This window comes from Ochotona princeps, chromosome X (genome assembly GCF_030435755.1).
Source record: "Ochotona princeps isolate mOchPri1 chromosome X, mOchPri1.hap1, whole genome shotgun sequence".
Classification (NCBI taxonomy): domain Eukaryota; kingdom Metazoa; phylum Chordata; class Mammalia; order Lagomorpha; family Ochotonidae; genus Ochotona; species Ochotona princeps.
In genome coordinates, this window is record NC_080865.1 from 31,616,504 (window position 1) to 31,636,408 (window position 19,905).

Genomic DNA, 19,905 nt, shown 5'->3' on the forward strand with positions numbered 1-19,905 from the left:
AACCAAAATGTACTATATAGTTTAAACAGTTAACTTCAGGAGCCAGCATTGTAGTGCAGCGGGGAAGGCCACTACTCGTCAACACTGGCATTACCACATGGGCTCAGAATCATGTTCTAGCCATTCCACTTCAGATCCAGCCCTCTGCTAATAGCTGGGGAAAATAGCAGAAGATGGCCCAAGCGCTTGGACCCCTACCAGCACATGGAAGATCTAGATGGATTTCTTGGTTCAGGTTTTGGCCTGCTTCAGCCATGGCCATCGTGGCTGTCTGGAGGGAACTAGCGCACAGAAGATAAATAAATCTTGAAGAAAAAAAAGTTAAAGTAAAATTGGCTTTCACATTTTCCTAATAAGAAACCAGACTCCATTATGGGTCAAAAAAACTACTACAGCTTGGAATCAAGGCTTACACACTAAAGCATTCCACTAACACTCAGCAGCCCAAAACCTTATATTTAATCTTACTTAAATAACCAAGGTGAAAGGTAGTGTGCTAGACACCAGGCACAGAAGCACACCTTGCTGAACATTGTAAGCCATGGCATTCCTAGTCATGCTGGAAGGAAGCCAGCCTGCCAAGCTTGCACGCTGAGGCTTTGTCCCTTTGTGTTTGACATCCTCCCCATCCCAGATGATGTCATCTTCCCAATGCAGCTGGGTCACCATCAGGAAGTTTTCATCAGCCAGAAGATCAGTAGTATTGTTTTCCTCAAGTTTTTTCAAGTCCTGTAAAAGTAGAAAAGGAATAACAAATCCAATTGATCACTAGTAAAAGTTTCCAATCCAAATTTCATATCAGAGATACATGAGGCACTTCATAAGAGTTGTATCTGCCCATTTTGAACTTTATCTGGTCTGGAACAAAACTTACACACAAACAAAATGCCTGGACTATGGCCCAAGTAACCAGGGTGACACAACACACAATAAACAAAAGGCTTAGGCACCTAAATCCACCAAAGTCACCCTCTCCAGTATCTACCCAACTGAAAAAACAAGGTAGTAAAAGCTGTATACAGCCCTGGACACACTGATTTCTTTCCTATGTATCAATGTTGCTTACCTCCACCACTCTACATTTCATCACAGGTTCATGTTCAGTCTTCTTCAATTTGAAACCATAGTCAAATCCACTGCCATCTTCAGGGACACCCAGCATATCATACCACAGGCGAGCAGGCCCATAACGCCACTCAGCCACTCTTGGTTTGGTATCTGTTACTTTATCTATATCTCCAGTTGCCTGAGAAAACTTGGACTCCACAGGAGCCATCATTGTGATCTATAACAGAACAAAGTTGGAGGGGAGTGGGAGAGGGGATAGATTTGCCAATCCCAGATGTTCTAAGGCTACAGGAAATTACAAGTCACAAAGGGGAACTCAGAAGAGCCACAACAAAGATTCTTCAACAGGAATCTTTGCCTGGCATTACAGTGAAAGCGTTTGGCCTATCATACAAATCTTCCTATTTACTAGTACAGTGTATCTGACCTCCTCCCCTTGCCCCGCCCTATACTTTCCTATAGTAAAAGGGGACAGCCAACTGGGATAAAATTACTGATTACTCACTGGTAATTAGCACAAACTTGTGCCTGCTAAGGCGCTACCTATAATTTTGACATACGTTAGAGAGATTTAATGTATTTCCCTTTGTTAAACCTTATCCCCAGGGCTCTATTTTGCCTACTTCATCATCAGAAAGACACTGCTCTGGAGGTGGTGGCGGAGCGTAGTCATAGTCCCATAAACACTTCTGCTCAACTTCTGATTCTACTGAGCACTCTGTCTCTTGGATCTGCTCTTCTTGTATCAGCTCCCGGTGCTTTTTTTTCCTCTTTCTCCGAGCACTCCGCCAAACAGATGGGACATTCTTTCCTGGTCCAAAAAGCCGAAGGAAGCGTAAAACCTGGAATATAGAACACACTATTATGTGTTGGAAATTCAAATATCAGCTATGAAAATGGCCCCTTGCCTGGAAATTCTTTTGAAAGACCTTTTCAACTGTATGGGAAGTATCCTAGGTGTTCTCCATTTGGATTTATAATATCTGCCACAAAAGTAAAGGAATGGGGCCCGGCGTTGTGGCCTAGCAGCTAAAGTCCTCGCCTTGAATGCACCGGGATCCCATATGGGCGCCGGTTCTAATCCCGGCAGCTCCACTTCCCATCCAGCTCCCTGCTTGTGGCCTGGGAAAGCAGTCGAGGATGGCCCAATGCCTTGGGACCCTGCACCCACGTGCGAGACCCGGAAGAGGTTCCTGGTTCCCGGCATCGGATCGGCGCGTACCGGCCCGTTGCAGCTCACTTGGGGAGTGAAACATCAGATGGAAGATCTTCCTCTCTGTCTCTCCTCCTCTCTGTATATCCAGCTTTCCAATAATAATAAATCTTTAAAAAAAAAAAAAAGTAAAGGAGTGGTCTCTTAACAATTAATTCAAAGTAAAACCACAGGACAATTTCCAATGAGTACAGCTATAACACATTTATCAGCATACAACAACATATATTAGTGTATATGATTTCTAAAAGACTCAGGCCCGACACAATGACCTAGCGGCTAAAGTCCTTGCTGTGAACGCACCAGGATCCCATATGGGCACTGGTTCTAATCCCGGCTGCTCCACTTCCCATCCAGCTCCCTGCTTCGGGCCTGGGAAAGCAGTCAAGGACGGCCCAAGCCTTGGGACTCTGCACCCATGTGGGAGACCTGGAAGAGGTTCCTGGCTCCTGGCTTTGGATCGGCACAGCACCAGCTGTTGCGCTCACTTGGGGAGTGAATCATCGGACGGAAGATCTTCCTCTCTGTCTCTCCTCCTCTCTCTATATCTGACTTTCCAATTTAAAACAATGTATGAAAAAAAAGACTCAATATAGTATAAACAGCTCTTAAGTAGCCAATAATGTCACTAAATAAAGAAATCCTTAATTTTTTTATCCATTTTCATTTTCAGCATCTTAACAGAGCTTTCAATTTGGAAAAAGTTAGTAACATGGGGATTATCTACACAAGGTACCTTTCCAGGCCGAAACTCTGGAAAAAGTTCTGTAACACTCGGCAACAGCTTGGTGGCGTCATGCTGCATAATCCCGGCCAATGGGAGGGTCAGCTTTCCATCGTCAGATTCTGCCTGTGCTGCTTCTTGAGGTCCCATCTCAGATTCTGAGTCAGAGGAACTACTGAACTCCACTTTCTCTGAGGCCAAAGAGGAAGGGGCAATGATGGAGGGCAAGATGATGCCTTCTCCATCTTCTGACACTGCAACAAGGAAAAGAAATCCCTTTGGCATGTAACTGTGAACATATTTCCTCAAATTCAGCCAACACCCACTCTAAACTATATGCTCAATGGCAGGGGATATAGTCCCAAGCACCCACACTACTTTATGCAACCCAGAAAACTCCTTCCAACTCATTAGCTCCCACAATCCCCAACTCACCTTGTACCTGGTACCCTAGGGTTGTGACGAGAGAAAACAAACACTATTACTACATTCACTACTTTCTATAAGAGACTAACATCGTGATCAAAAGCAAAATTACATAATACTTCACACCAGTCAGGCCCTGTTATGCCCAGTTCAGGGAACCCAGACACCGGGGCTTTTTTCTTAAACAAACAAGTTGACAACAAAGATTATTTGGCATAAAATAAGGTCTATGACACAAAGTTAACAATTCATATGTAACCTGCAGCCTAACATTGAAAATACCTCAAATTCCTTTAGAAGGAATTTAAGTTACTGTAAACCAAAACACAGCAGATCAAAGGTGCTTCTCCTTCCCTAAGTTTCTACCCTAAAGAAAACAGGGTGATGACCAGGCCCCACAACGGCCTCCAGAAAAATGTCTTTCCGATGATGAAGCAGGCAAGCCTTTGAAGTTTCTGAATCCCTGCTAGCTGACACTCTATGATGCACATGCATGCATTCTAAGCTATCTTATCCATTAAACCATTTCATTTAAAGGAAATCATTTGTACAGGTAGTTTCCACCATTACACAGACAAGCTGCATTAGAAATGACTTGGAAACAAGTTAAAATTGCTGCGATCAACCTAGATCTTTAGACTCAGACTCTAGGAGTAAGAATCAGATACTCGTATTTCTTCAGAAGACTCAAAAGTGATTCTTCTAAGAAGCCAGACTTGAGAATTGATAACCTAAACTACTTTTTGAAAACATGTAAAAATACTATTATCAAATGTTTTAAATGCAAAACTTCCCTTCAATAATAAAATCTGAGACAGTATGAAGAATTTTCTGATGTTTGTTTTCCTAGTAGGATAATTTTTAAAAATAATCCATGCATATGCCAAAATGTCTGAATTTATGAATGAAAATGACTTCCTTAGACAAAAATTGACAGTCTCCAACTTACCACCAGTAATAGCATCCTGATCCTTCTCCTTCTTTACGGGTCCTAGGGGTGGTGGTGGTGGAGGCATCAACTTGCAGTCAATGTCTTCACAATCAGCATCATAGTCATCTTCATCATAATCTAATAAAACCAAGAAGTCACGTGATCACATCAGAATCCCATTTATACAACAATCTTGAGCTTCCCTGCCATTCAAATTAAAGCACCACATGCGTATCATTTAAGAATCCGAAGGAGGGACCTGCATTGTGGCACTGTGTGTTTAGCCACGAGCTGCAATACCAGCACCTCATATGGGTGCTGGTTTGAGTACGAAATGCTTCACTTCTGATCCAGCACCCTGCTAATGGCCTGGGAAAAGCAACGGAAGATGGTCCACCTGTTTGGGCCCACATGGAGACCTACATGAAGCTCCTGGTGCCTGGCTCCCGCCTGGCTCAGCCCTGGAAATTGTGGCCATCTGCAGAATTAATTGGCAGATGGAAGATCTCTCTCCCTCTCCCTTGCTGAGTAACTCTTTCCAATAAATACACCTCAAAGAAAAAAAAAAAGAATATAAAGATACTGCTTCTGTCTTCAGAAAGAGATGACATCATGACATAGCCAACACCATAATATTAGGCATATCTCAAACATACTGGGTATTTACAAGAGCTGTTCAAACTTTCTTCTTTTTCTGATTATATTGCTTATTTTTTTTTATCCTGTGGAATTTAAAACTGAACATTTTTCGCCTTTTTCTATTAATTTGCGTCAAATGGATTATCTTTTCACTTCACAAGCCTCTGACACATTTTTTCCCATCTATCTTCTGCAGTACTATTCTTTAGCCACTGGCATTATTCAATGCTTGGTCCTGAAAACTTCATTATTCTCACACACATCAAATCCTCTCTCAGGAATCATCTTTACCTAAAATTTTTTTTTTTAATTTATTTATTTTATTACAAAGTCAGATATACAGAGAGGAGGAGAGACAGAGAGGAAGATCTTCCGTCCAATGATTCACTCCCCAAGTGAGCCGCAACGGCTGGTGTGCGCCGATCCGATGCCGGGAACCTGGAACCTCTTCCAGGTTTCCCACGCGGGTGCAGGGTCCCAAAGCCTTGGGCCATCCTCAACTGCTTTCCCAGGGTACAAGCAGGGAGCTGGATGGGAAGTGGAGCTGCCGGGATTAGAACCGGCGTCCATATGGGATCCCGGGGCTTTCAAGGCGAGGACTTTAGCTGCTAGGCCACGCCGCCGGGCCCATCTTTACCTAAAATTAAACTCAAGTCTAAACATCTTATTGATTTACCACATCTGATGTTCTACCACACTTGTTGCCTAAAGAACATTTCCAATTATATCTTTTTTTTTTAAAGATTTATTCATTTTTATTACAGCCAGATATACACAGAGGAGGAGAGACAGAGAGGAAGATCTTCCGTCCGATGATTCACTCCCCAAGTGAGCCGCAACGGGCCGATGCGCGCCGATCCGAAGCCGGGAACCTGGAACCTCTTCCGGGTCTCCCACGCGGGTGCAGGGTCCCAATGCATTGGGCCGTCCTCCACTGCTTTCCCAGGCCACAAGCAGGGAGCTGGATGGGAAGTGGAGCTGCCGGGATTAGAACCGGTGCCCATATGGGATCCTGGGGCTTTCAGAGCGAGGACTTTAGCCGCTAGGCCACGCCGCCAGGCCCATTTCCAATTATATCTTATAAAACACTTGAACTTCACCTCTTTAGTTCGTTTTTGCAATCCCACATCCAACCTCACTTTCCCAGCTTATATAGTCTATTTTCTCTTCCACTGATCTTTTAAACTGCAATGTGTGTTTTCAATCAATCATTAACAGAAATAATTATACCAACTTCCATTTTTATTGACCCCCCTATTATATGCTGGGCATTTGTAACTATTCATATACCATCCTCCCAATAATGCTGCAAAACAAGAATTACCTAAGAAGCCGTTGAACTTGACTGGACAATAAGATGCTGGACTCTGTGTTTGGTATACGCTTGCAATGGGGGAATCTCAACTGAACTTGAGCTGTGGTTATGCAACAAGGTGGAGGAATCCACCATGGTGGGAGGGTTTGGGGAGGGGTGGGGAGAACCCAAGTATCTATGTAATTGTGTCACATAATACAATGTAATTACTGAAGTTAAACAATAAATAATTAAAAAAAAAAAAAAAAAAAAAAAGAATTACCCAGAGACACATACATTAAGTGACTTACTCAATAATACAACTTTAAGAATCAAAGAATTTTGAGACTGGTTTTAATATCAACTTTGTTCAACATACTTCTTCACCAAGTCAAAACAGATGCCTCACCGCTAACATTCAAGTTTGGTCCTGGCTATCATTTTCCACAACTGTTGTCATCCTTCTCCATACCCTGGTTTCTAGACATGTAACCCATAAGAACAGTCTACTAGTAACTCTGTCACTTAACTCTTGTTAATAGAGACTACAAAACAGGACAGGAACTGTCCTAGTGGTTAAATAAACAGTTGAGATGCTTACTGCTGCATATTTCTTTAAAACTCAAAAGTGATCCTTCAATCACTTTTTTCAACATCAGAGTACTTGAGTGGCTCAATATCCACATCGGGATTCCAGATTCTACCCTCCTCCTAGTGTCTACTGTGAGAGACAGCAATGATGGGTTAGCAGCTGAGCTCCTGTCACCTATAACAGGACACTTGAATTGGGTTTCCAATACCCGACTTCAGCCATCAGCTGCACGCATTTGTGGAGTGAACCAGCAAACTGGAACTTTGTATCTCAAATAAATTTTGAAAATGTTAAAAACAAAAACTCAGAGTAACAACCACTTTTCTAAAGCCAGGTAAAATTTACAGAGCATCTACAATACTACACTATGTAGTTGTTTACATATCTGAGGATAATGAACTGAAATTCCCATAGAAGCATACTATAAGAAAAGTGGAATAGACAGGACTTAAACCAATGCCCATATGGGATGCTGGCATTGCAGGGAAGTGGCATAGTGGCATAACTCTCTGTACCACAATGTGGGCCTGGAGATCATACACATAAACCTTTTTAAATGAAATCCTTAAGATAAAGAATGGCTTCATGCCACCATCATTCGCTTTGAAGAAACATCTAAAAACAGTGTCATGTGTGGGCCCTGTAGGCACTCAAATACCAAGTGACAAGAAGGAAAGTATTCTTACTTGTCATTGAGCAGGTATTTGAACAGTATGAGGAACAAAAGCCTGAGCATGGTAAAACTTCTCCAGAACACAAAGGACAGCAGCTACTTAGCTGTCAAAGGGTGAAAAGTAAAGGTACAGAGAGCACCAATGACAGCAAAAAGCAAGAACCACAGGCCAAGCCAGACTGTGGCAAAACACAGCGGACCAAAAACACACCTGGATGGCAAAGGGGCTGCAAGCTCCCCATTGCCTGCTGATGTCTTCGGCTTTCATCTTCTGCCACTTCGTTGATGTCAGAGTAATCTACAGCATCTTCTGTACTCCTAATCCATCCTATAAAGAAGAGGGAGAGGGTATCTCAACAAAGAGCAAGTAGTTAACTCTTACTACCTCAACTAATTCTTTTTTTAAGATTTATTTCTTTTTATTGTTTAGACAGATTTACAGAGAGAAGGAGAGACAAAGATCTTCTGTACACTGGTTCACTCCCCAACTAGCTGCAAGGGCCAGAGGTGAGCTGATCCGAAGCCAGCAACCAGGGGCTTCTTCTGGGTCTCCCATGCAGGTGCAGGGTCCCAAAGCTCTGGGCCATCCTCCACTGCTTTCCCAGGCTACAGGCAAGGAGCTGTAAGGGAAGTGGAGCAGCTGGGACAAAAACCGGCACCCAGTGGGATCCTTGTGCTTGCAAGGCAAAGATTTAGCCACTAGGCCATCACATCAGACTTAGCTAATTCTCACTTAAAAGTACATGGATTGAGGGCCCAGCGTGGTAGCCTAGCTGCTGAAGTCCTCGCCTTGAACGTACCGGGATCCCATATGGGCACCGGTTCTAATCCCGGCAGCTGCTCTTCCCATCTAGCTCCCTGCTTGTGGCCTGGGAAGGCAGTCAAGGACGGCCCAAAGCATTGGGACCCTGCACCCGCATGGGAGACCTGGAAGAGGTTCCTGGCTCCTGGCTTTGGTTTGGCTCAACTCTGGCTGTTGTGGTCGCTTGGGGAGTGAATCATTGGATGTAAGATCTTCCTCTCTGTCTCTCCTCCTCTCTGTATATCTGACTTTCCAATAAAGTAAACCTAAAAAAAGTACACAGATTAGGATGGGCATTGTGGTACCACTTGGAATGCCCACATCCCATTGTGAAGTACCTGGGATCAAGGTTCAGTTCCACTTATGATTTAGCTCCATGGTAATGTATACCCTTACAGGTAGCAGGAGATGGTTCTTGCCACTCATGTGGGAGACCTAGACAGTTGTTTGCCCCCAGCTTCAGTCTGGCCCAACTGCAGCTTTTGTGGCTATCCGAGTGAAGCAGTGAACAGAAGAACTCTGTCACTCTGCCTTTCTTTTTTTTTTAAAAAAAAGATTCATTTATTTTTATTACAAAGTCAGATATACAGAGAGGAGGAGAGACAGAGAGGAAGATCTTCCGTCCGATGATTCACTCCCCAAGTGAGCCGCAACGGCTGGTGCTGTGCCGATCCGAAGCCGGGAACCTGGAACCTCCTCCGGGTCTCCCACGCGGGTGCAGGGTCCCAAAGCTTTGGGCCGTCCACGACTGTTTTCCCAGGCCACAAGCAGGGAGCTGGATGGGAAGTGGAGCTGCCGGGATTAGAACCGGCGCCCATATGGGATCCCGGGGCGTTCAAGGCGAGGACTTTAGCCGCTAGGCCACGCCGCCGGGCCCCACTCTGCCTTTCTAATCAATTAACCAATGTTTAAAAAAAAAAACATAAAAAGTACCCATATGGTTGGTGGCGATCCTCCTTCCCCACCTCATTCCCCATGACCCAGAATTCACCTTCATCATTTACCAAAGCACCATCACTTCCAGACAATTCTTCATTTGCAGTGAGTTCGGTGATGAGGCTGCCAAGGCCCAGTGCCCCCAGGCCTGCCAGGTGCTTTTTGCACTCCTGCAGAAAGGACAGCAGCAGAATCAAAGATCGCAACTAAGGACACAAGGCTTATTCCTCTGCTCCACCACCAAAGCCACACACATACAAAAAAAGCTCTGTAGTGTACTCAAAGGGGCATCATACTCAAGAAATGCAATGTACATCTGACACTGAACTGCACATGCATCGGGGCTTTATTAAAGCAACATGCCCAACTGCATTGCTGCACCTTTTTTTTTTTTTTTTTTTTGCTTAAGAGGTCCTTTATTCCAACAGGGCAAGAACGGGAGCGGGGTGTATCAGAAGATAGCAAGAAGGAAAACATCTCCTGCCATGGTGGCAGGATGTGGGGGGGACTGCCAGGGCACGAGAAGGGGCAAGATGGAGGATGGGGGGAGAGCCAGGTAAAGGAGAAGGGGGACCGCACTTTCAATATAAAAACATCTTCAAAGAACCACCAAACAGATGCAAGGAGTGCAACAGTAACTTTCTGAATAGAGAACAAGACAAGTGAAAACACTGGAAGTACAGGAGATCACCCGCGCCCCGCAGCCTTTTGTATGCTTCTGTTGCAGGGGAGGAGGAATAATGATCAGCTAGCTTTAATCGCTGAGAACATCTAAACGAAAGTACAGGAAACAATTTATCCTGAACGCTAGTGAACACGCCAGGAAAGGTACTCAAATAATACACGGAGACGTAACAGGTCTGCCCCTGGTGCGGTCAACATTCGCGTTTCTAACACCTGTACCCAAACCACAGGATCGGCTGCAGGTTCAGGCCACTCCCCCGCCTCTAAAGCCACCTCAGATCAGCGACGGCAGAAAGCAGTCGCCAAAAAGCAGTGTCTCCAAAATGTGCCCACGGTAACGGCCGGAAAACTCTCTCACCTGGTTAAACCACCCATTTGTTCTGTCACATTAGGCAGAACGTTAGCTCAACTCACCCAACCCCTGCACCCAGGGAGGGCCAGCCCACTGTTCTTTCTCCTTTGCATCCTAAGGCTGCACCCCCTCCTCTTGACTCCTTCAAGATGGGATTCTCTCAGGTTAACTGCGCTCTCCTTACACGGCCACTCCCGAATGAACCCCATCTATTCCCCTTACCGCACCTCCCCTCCATTACGGCTCCACTCCCAAGTCCAGCCCAACGCCCACCCTTACATCATCCAAGACGCTTTCTCCCTCCAGCTGCCCGGCTCCATTTATGTTGCCGAAAAGGAAACCGGCTAAAGAAAACGGGCCGCCTCCAGTAGAATCATCATCGCTGTCCGTGTCTGACATGATGGCGATACCGCCACTGGCAGCAGCCAGAGGTAGCGGCAAACACAATCTGGGCCCTGGCCCGGAAGTTAAAAGAATTCGTCGCACAAAAATGACTAATAGAACCCTTTCACCCTATCACGTATACCACCGGAAGAGAAATGTAAAATTACGTAGCGAAGGAAAAAAAACCGACAATAACCGGAAGAGCCGGATGTCTTTCAGAAACAAGGGTGTGCTACTTTACTAACGGCTTTTGATTGGAGGGCACGCGACCAGAACGCCGACTCTGTGGGAAGCGATTGGTCAAAGAAATGCTTAGTCCCGCCCCCTGAGGCTTATTTCCTTAGGCGCATTCTCAGTTGCGCCCGGAAAAGAGCGTCCGATTCTCCTCCAATGACAAGGCGCCAGTGGCATCACGTGGGCAATGTCCCCAGGTCATGGCGTAACCAAATACGGAAGTGAAAGTTCGAACCGGTCTGTCCGTTGTGGCTCAGCTTACTTGTGCGACGCTGCGTTCCAGACGAAAACTTCATGTAAATTGTGCAGACAGTCCTCAGCTCTGCCCAAGGTACCTGCGTAAATTTAGTTGAGTAGACATTTCCTCATAGAAGTAGTTCCCGGGTCTGTACCATGGCTCAGTGGCTAAATGCTCACCGTATTTTTTTATATTTTTTTGATTAAAAATATTAAAAGACAAGAGTTGGATAGTAATACCCTAGTTACATCAAAGAGGTCTATTTTTAGGAGCCAAGAAAAATGCCTGCAACCCATTGTAAAGATCCAGAAAAGTGGTTTTCTTTTTTAAACACACAGATTTTGAAAGGCATGATCACAGTGAGAGAGTTTTCCACCCACTGTTTCACTCCCCAAATGTCAATAGTCACATTGACCCAGTCAGAAAACAGGAGCCTGGAAACACTGCCGGGCGCCCACCTGCGTGGCAGGGTCCCAAGCACTTGGTTTGCTATGTGCTGCTCTCCCAGGTACATTAACAAGGAGTGTGGCCAGGACTGATAATACCGCTAATGTAAGGGACAGAGGCGGGGCAGGCATGGGCTGACCTGATGCTGCCACTTGAGGCAAAAAAAAAAAAAAAAAAACACTCAGTAGGTGACTATATAAATCTTGTATTTTCACGAAATAGAATGTTCCATGGTGCGGAGGAAACCTACTTTTTTTTTTCCTAAAGATTTTTTTTTTTTCTTATTGGAAAGGCAGATATACAGAGAGGAGGAGAGACATGCCATAGCGATCCGAAGCCAGAAGCCGGGAGCTTCCTCCAGGTCCCCCACAGGGGATGCAGGGTCCCCAGGCTTTAGGCCGTCCTCGACTGCTCTCCCAGGACACAGGCGGGGAGCTGGATGGGAAGTGGAGCAGCCGGGATGCGAAACGGCGCCCAGATGGGATCCTGACGCATGCAAGGCAAGCTCTTTAGCAGCTAGGCTACCGCGCAGGACCCACTATGTATATTTTAAAGTCAGTGTTATTTATCCTACTTTCCATACTTTGTATATCCCTACTTCTTCTGATTTGTCGCATTTTACATTTTATCCAACACAGTGTCCGTTCAAGGTTTGTTGTATTTGGTGATCTTCCTTTAGTGTGGAATCCATCTGCCTTGCATTTCACTAAGTACTTTTAGAACAGTACAGGAAAGTTTTCTTGAAACCATCGCATGTTTTAAATGTCTGCTGCTTTATCAGGTTAGATATTTTACTGAGGTAAAGTGTCAACTCTAATGAGTTAATGATCTTTGGGATGATAATTTGAGTTTGTTTGGCCTGTTCCCCATCACCCTTATTGTCCATGGATAGTCCTTACCTGAGTCACTTACATTAGGAGAGTGCAAAAGAGTGATTTCTCTAATTCTTAATTACTTCCTACATTGATTAGCTGAAATTCCCCAGGAAAGAACTTTTACCTTGAATTCCTTTTGTGGTTCCTAAGCGTGATGATTGGGTTGACACACGGCTGTGTGACATGTGCCTCCCTCCAACCTTGTTACGACATTGTCACGTTACCCATCCGACGTGGAAAAAAAAAGAAAAAGAAGAAAGAACTTTCCCCTGGGGGCTGGGTTTTGGTGCTGAGGCTGCTGCCTGCCGCGTTGGCACCCTGTGTGAGCGCCGCTTCCAGGCCTTGCTGCTCCACTTCCCATCCAGCAGGTGATGAGCTGAGCCCTCAGGACCCTGGCTTTTGCAGGCATTTTGGGGAAGAACCAGCAGATGAATGGCACTGCTGTCACTCTGTAGCTGCCTTTCAGATAAATAAATGCTTTGAAATATTTATTGTATTTTTATTAGAAAAGCAGAATTACAGAAAAAGAAAGCTTGTATCTGCTGCTTCACTCACCTAGATGGTCGCAGTGGCCGGAACTGAGCTGATCCAAAGCCAGGTTCCAGGAGCCTCTTCTGGGTCTCCCACATGGGTGCAGGGTCCCAAGGCTTTGAGCCGTCCTCTACTGCTTTCTTAGGTCACAAGCAGGGAGCTGGATGGGAAGTGGGGCGGCTGGACCTTGAACCAACGCCCATATGGGATCTGGCTCGGCCCCCGAATGAATATTTAAAAAAAAACCTCTCCCTTTGTTTACCTTATTTCTCGTATTTTTCTTTACTTCAGTGTGTTATAACCTATCACCATTATTATTTTGGGTTTTTTTTAAGATTTATTTATTTCCATTGCAAAGTCAAATATGCAGAGAGGAGGAGAGACAGAGAGGAAGATCTTTCCGTCCGATGGTTCACTCCCCAAGTGACAACAACAGCCGGTGCTACGCCGATCTAAAACCTAGAGCCAGAAACTTCCTCCAGGTCTTCCACGCAGGTGCAGGGTCTCAAGGCTTTGGGTCATCCTCGACTGCTTTCCCAGGTCACAAGCAGAGAGCTGAATGGGAAGCAGAGCTGCTGGGATTAGAACTGGCGCCCATATGGGATCTTGGCACATGCAAGGCAAGGACATTAGCCACTAGGCTACTACACCAGGCCCTGTCATTTTGATTTTTAAAAGAAGAAAACAGGGGCCTGGCCTGGTGGCCTAGTGGCTAAAGTCCTCGCCGTGAACACACCGGAATCCCATAAAGGGTGCCAGTTCTAATCCCAGCACCGTACTTCCCATCCAGCAACCTGCTTGTGGCCTGGGAAAGCAGTCGAGGACGACCCAAGGCTTTGAGATCCTGTGCCCACGTGGGAGACCTGGAAGAAGCTCCTGGCTCCTGGCTTCGGATCAGCTCAGCACCAGCTATTGCAGTCACTTGGGGAGTAAATCAGCAGACAAAGCACCTTGCTCTCTGTCTCTCCTCCTCTCTGTATAGCTGACTTTCCAATAAAAATAAATAAATCTTAAAATAAAATGACAGGGTGGGGGGGAAGTGGGTTCTATTTGCTGGTTCACTCTCTGAATGACAGTTGCTGGGGCTGAGCCAGGCTGAATCCAGGATTCCAGAACTCTATCTGGGTGTCCTGTGCAGGTGGCAGAGTCCCAAGCACTTGGGTCATCTTCAGCTGCCTTCCAGACACTTGAGCAGGGAAGTGGATAGGAAGCAGAGCAGCCAGGACTCTAAGCAGTGTTCTGAGCCAGGAATACATAAGCTGCTGGAGCACAACACTGTCCCTTCCTCCGATATGTCCTGTGGGAACAACTCCTACATCCTCTCAATCTGACCGCTATTCATTGAGCACTTTCCTGCTTTTTGGCATACAATAGTTCAGGCTTTTTCTGTACATCCTCTACTTAATCAGCCATTTCTCCTAAGAGCCCTCATTCCCTTAAGAATCATGTTTAGAATCCAAAATTGGGGTATCGTTCCCTGTTTCAGTGGAAGCAGCATAAATAAAGAGTATACGCTGGTTAAACCTCCGATTCAAATTTGGTGTCACAAGGTTCTTGCTCATTTCATATTTCTAACTTCCCAACATATTTGTATCTCTTAATAGAATTTATTTTTGACTATGTGAGCCTTACATTATTCAAAGTCAGAACTATATAAAAAGGCTTCTCCAGAAAATTCTTGACCCCATACCTGTGCCCTCTGCCCCACGGTCACATATCTTTATAAATATCCTCTCCCCGAGGCAAGGTTGTAGTGGAGGTGGATACAGCAATCTGTGATGCTGGCATCCCATATGAGCACCAGTTTACGTCCCAGCCACCCCACTTCCAATTCAGCTCCCTGCTGCTTTGTTTCAGGTGGTCCAAGAGTTTAGGCCCCTGCCATTCACTTAGAAAACCCAGATAAAGCTCCCGACCTCTGATTTCTGCCTTCATCTTGACCTAGCTCAGCCCTGCCCATTGGTGGCCATCTGGGGATTGAACTAGCAGATGGAAAAATCTATCATTCCCTGCCTGTCTGTAACCCTGACTTTGAAATTAAAAAGTTTTGCGGGCTTGGGCTCCACCTGCTGCCATCATTGTGTGGTGGAATGGATTGGGGAGGGGGTAACCTTGGGGTCTGGGAGTTAAAGCTTCCAGCAGTCTGTTGGCTGCTGGTGGGTGCTAGGCCAAGTCCTTCTTCATACTCGGAGCCCTGATTCCAGCCACCGCGTACATGCGGTGAGCTGTCCCCAGGCCTGCCCGAGCTCCAGAGGCTGCTCCCTTCATGGTGAGTGCACCGAAGGGGAAAGTCTGGAGAACAGGGTGGGCCCGGGCCCCACCCACCACCATCATTGTGTGGTGGATGGGATTGGGGAGGGGGTGACCTTGGGGTCTGGGGGTTAAAACTTCCAGCAGCCTATTGGCTGCTGGTGGGTGCCATGCCGAATCCATCTTCATGCTGGAAGCCCTGATTCCAGCCACCACATACACGCGGCGGTGAGCTCTGGGGTTTTGGGGCTTTGAATCGCTGCTTAGGTAGCTCCATGTTGAGCCCACTGTGCTTCTGGGATGTGAATCAATCCTGAAGACTCCCAACGACGGAGTAACTTTTCCTTTGAAGGTAAGCGATGGTACTGAGACCTGGAAGTTTGGGAGAGAGGGACCAGATGATCTTCATGGATAAGACTGATATACCAGCCTCCTTTGAGTCCTGTGTAGAACTTGTTATCACTGAACAATGCTGACCACTGAACAGCAGTCCATGCAAAACCTAAGGCTCTGGGCTTGTCTAGCAGGATCATATCCTGACATAATGATGGAGCAAGAGACCAATCACATTAGGCAGGGACATGACATTAACAGCACATAAGAGAACAGTTTCCGGGGGTAAATTCTGTGGGGGATGTGTGGGCCAAACCCTGTGGAAATACTAGCCCTGCTGGTTAGCTCAAGAGTTGGGGTGTTGGGGCGCTGGTGCCATGGCCTAGTGGCTAAAGTCCTCGCTGTGAATGCACCAGGATCCCATATGGGCGCCGGTTCTAATCCCGGCAGCTCCACTTCCCATCCAGCTCCCTGCTTGTGGCCTGGGAAAGCAGTCGAGGACAGCCCAAAGCCTTGGGACCCTGCACCCACGTGGGAGACCCGGAAGAGGTTCCTGGTTCCTGGCTTCGGATTGGCTCAGCTCCAGCCATTGCGGCTCACTTGGGGAGTGAATTGTCGGATGGAAGATCTTCCTCTGTCTCTCCTCCTCTCTGTATATCTGCCTTTCCAATAAAAATAAATTTTAAAAAATCTTAAACAAAAAAGAATTTCAAAGAGAGATCTTCCATTCACTGGTTCATCCCTCAAGTGGAAGCAATGCAAGACATTTGCTGATATGAAGCTGGAAACAGCAGCTTCTTCTAGGTCTCACACGTGAGTGCGGGAGCCCAAAGACCTGGGCTTTGCTCTGCTGCGTTCCCAGGCCTTTAGCATGGAGTTCAGTCAAAAATAGAGTTTCCAGGACTTCAACTGGCACCCATAGTGGATGCCAGCACCATAGGTAGAAGATTAGGCTGAAATACCAACATCCCAGCCCCTAGTTTTGTTTTTTGTTTTTTAAAATTAATTTAAAGATGGCCTGGGGTGGTGGCCTAGCAGCTAAAGTCCTTGCCTTGTATGCACCAGGATCCCATATGGGCACCAGTTCTCATCTCGGCAGCTCTACTTCCCATCCATCTCCTTGCTTGTGGCCTGGGAAAGCAGTCAAGGATGGCACAAAGCCTTGCACCCACATGGGAGATGTGGAGGAAATTCTTGGCTCCTGGCTTCAGATCGGCACAGCACCAGCCGTTGTGCTCACTTGGGGAGTGAACCATTGGACGGAAGATCTTCCTCTTTGTCTCTCCTCCTCTATGTATATCTGACTTTGCAATGGAAATAAATAAATCTTTAAATAAAATTAATTTAAAGATACAAAGGTATAACTTTGAAAGTAAAAGTTATGGGCCTGCAAAGTGGTATAGCAGCTGAAGTCCTTGCCTTGCATGAGCCGGGATCTCATAAAGGTGCCAGTTCTAATCCCGGTAGCCCCACTTCCCATCCAGCTCCCTGCTTGTGGCCTGGGAAAGCTGTCAAGGACAACCCAAGGCGGGGCCCGGCAGCGTGGCCTAGCGGCTAAAGTCCTCGCCTTGAACATGCCCCGGGATCCCATATGGGCGCAGGTTCTAATCCCAGCAGCTCCACTTCCCATCCAGCTCCCTGCTTGTGGCCTGGGAAAGCAGTCGAGGACGGCCCAAAGCTTTGGGACCCTGCACCCGTGTGGGAGACCCGGAAGAGGTTCCAGGTTCCCGGCTTCAGAACAGCGCGCATCGGCCCGTTGCGGCTCACTTGGGGAGTGAATCATCGGAAGATCTTCCTCTCTGTCTCTCCTCCTCTCTGTATATCTGGCTGTAATAAAATGAATAAATCTTAAAAAAAAAAAAGCTTTAAAAAAATAATAATAATAAATCTTTAAAAAAAAAAAAAGGATGGCCCAAAGCCTTGGGACCCTGCACCTGCATAGGAGACCCAGAAGAGTCTACTGGCTTCGGATTGGCTCAGCTCCAGCTGTTGTGGCCACTTGGGGAGTTAATCAACAGACGGAAGATCTTGGTCTCTGTCTCTGTGTAAATCTGCCTTTCCAATAAAAATAAATAGATCTTTAAAAACAAATAAAATTTTAAAAATAAAAATCATACATGTGTTTATCTTTAATTTTTATGGATTTTAAAATGTTTTGTTTTTAATATTTATATAATATTTTGTTTTTGTTTACACCATTGAGAGGAATGCACATCCATGTGGCCTCTGATTAGAGTGAGGAGGGTCAGGTATGGGGGCAGGTGGGTGAGACAAATGTTTTGTTTTTTTCCTACGTCCAAAGGGGATGAGGGAGAGGGGGCTGCTCCTTGCTGTCAGACTACGTTAGCACTGCAGGGAGAGGGGTGGTCATTTGCTGATGCCTTAGAGACCCCAGTGTGGGGAACAGTGTTCTGAGGTTGTTACTTGGGTGGTTTTGATTGTTCTGAGGCATTGTTAGCTTTCTTGCACCAGGGTTGAGAAAAATTTCACAAGTTTACTAGCTGACAGAGTCCTCCTTAGTGCATCCACAGACCCAAGAGAATTTGGCCAGGGGTCCAGCACGGTAGCCTAGTAGCTAAATCCTTGCCTTGTATGCACCCCTGATCCCATACGGGTGCCTGTTTGTATCCCGGCTGCTACAATTCCCTACTAGCTCCTTGCTTGTGGCCTAGAAAAGTACTGGAGCATGGCTCCGGGACATTGGGATGGAGTAGGAGACCGTGTAGGAGACATAGAGGCTTCTGGCTTCTGTCAGCTCAGCTCCAACTGTTGTGGCCGCTTGGAGAGTGAACCAGCAGGCCGAAGATCTTTCTGTCTCTCCTCTCTCTCTGAATGTTTCTTTCCTTTTTAAAAAGATTTAATTTTTATTGAAAAGTCATATATAAAGAGAAGAGACAGGAAGATCTTACAATGGCATGAGCTGTGTCAGTCTGAAGCCAGGAACCAGGAGCTTCTTCCAGGATTCCCACACGGGTGCAGGGTCCCAAGGCTTTGGGCCGTCCTCGACTGCCTTCCCAGGCCACAAGCAGGGAGCTGGATGGGAACCGCTGCTGCTGGGACACAAACTGTCACCCATACGGGATCCCCACATGTACAAGGCGAGGACTTTAGTCTCTAAACTACTGCGCTGGGCCCAAATCTGACTTTCCAATAAAAATAAGTAAGTCCAAAAAAAAAAAAAAATACTTGGGCAGGACAGTTGTCTATCCTGTTTTACTTTGCATCCTCTGATGCAGCTGTGGAATTCCCTGCTGGCCTAGATGAGCGGTCCTGTCTCCTGTGTGCATCCAGGTAGGCTGTCCACACACAAGCCACTGAAGAGACCCAGTCCTGATAGATGCACTCCAAGATCAGACAACGTGTCTGATGCTCCCAGCCCTGAATCTGCCTTTCCAATAAATAATTTTTCCGTGTGGCCTGGGTCTGTCCAGTGGTCCAGTTGGGGAGTCCCCCCAAGAAAACTCATCTGTGGTGACCTCAGACTTGATACTTGGGTGTACCAGCCAGTGCAGGGTCAGGTGCAGTTTGTCCCTTTCACCAACCAATACTCATACTGGTGGATGTAGCTGCCTGGTCATTTCTGCACCAGCTCCATGCCTCATGTGCACCAACAAGTGCTGGGCCCAGCCCAGCCAACCCACCACAGACCAGGTCTTCACACATACCAGTAGGTGCTGTGACCTAGTCGCGGTGACCCCCATAATCCCAATTAACCTCCTGCCCTGTAAGCCCCAATTTTTGCATCTATCAGCCTCTCCTTTGGCCAAACCTAGCCCAGTTCACATTCATCTGGCTCTCCTGAACACCCATGGATGCTGCTACTTAGCCCAACCTGCTACCAGACCTGGCCCTCACATATAACAACAGGTGCTGCCGCCCTGTGCATACTGGACCTTCCTGGTTGTCATGCTAACCAACTAGAAGTACATCCTAGCAGTGGAATGTTCAAGGTTCCCCTCAAGGCATGCTCCCAGCCCTGGATCTGCCGTTCCAATAAAAATAAATCTTTAAAAATTAAAAAAAAAAAAAAACAGGGCCTGGTAATGATGGCTTAGCAGCTAAAGTTCTCACCTTGTATGTGCCGGGATCCCACATGGGCGCAGGTTCTAATCCCGGCAGCTGCGCTTCCAATCCAGCTCCCTGCTTGGGCCTGGGGAAGCAGTCCAGGACGGCCCAGAGCCTTGGGACCCTGCACCTGTGTGGGAGACCTGGAAGAAGCTCCTGACTCCTGACTTTGGATCAGTTCATCTCTGGCCCTTGTGGCCACTTGGGGAGTGAA

General features: G+C 46.5%; 1 protein-coding gene and 1 non-coding gene across 6 annotated transcripts in view; one reads left to right on the forward strand and one right to left on the reverse strand.

The window, feature by feature from the left end:
• TAF1 (TATA-box binding protein associated factor 1) overlaps positions 1-10,865 on the reverse strand; it is a 103,306-nt gene extending 92,441 nt beyond the window's left edge. For 3 of the 5 annotated variants that reach the window (XM_058658677.1, XM_058658678.1, XM_058658674.1), the window contains exons 1-8: positions 10,614-10,864; positions 9,354-9,468; positions 7,772-7,888; positions 4,381-4,500; positions 3,018-3,259; positions 1,692-1,910; positions 1,067-1,285; positions 522-729 (exon numbers count right to left, since the gene is read on the reverse strand). In XM_058658677.1, coding sequence (XP_058514660.1) covers positions 522-729; positions 1,067-1,285; positions 1,692-1,910; positions 3,018-3,259; positions 4,381-4,500; positions 7,772-7,888; positions 9,354-9,468; positions 10,614-10,733 — 1,360 coding nt within the window. In that variant the 5' untranslated portion in view covers positions 10,734-10,864. Of the gene's footprint in view, positions 1-521; positions 730-1,066; positions 1,286-1,691; positions 1,911-3,017; positions 3,260-4,380; positions 4,501-7,771; positions 7,889-9,353; positions 9,469-10,613 lie in introns of all 5 variants that reach the window. The other 2 variants (XM_058658675.1, XM_058658676.1) reach the window with 2 other exon arrangements.
• Positions 10,866-12,642: 1,777 nt separating this feature from the next.
• Positions 12,643-12,746, forward strand: LOC131478676 (small nucleolar RNA U13). The gene has a single exon (XR_009244606.1). It is a non-coding gene; the product is annotated as a small nucleolar RNA U13 (small nucleolar RNA).
• The last annotated feature ends 7,159 nt before the right edge of the window (positions 12,747-19,905 follow it).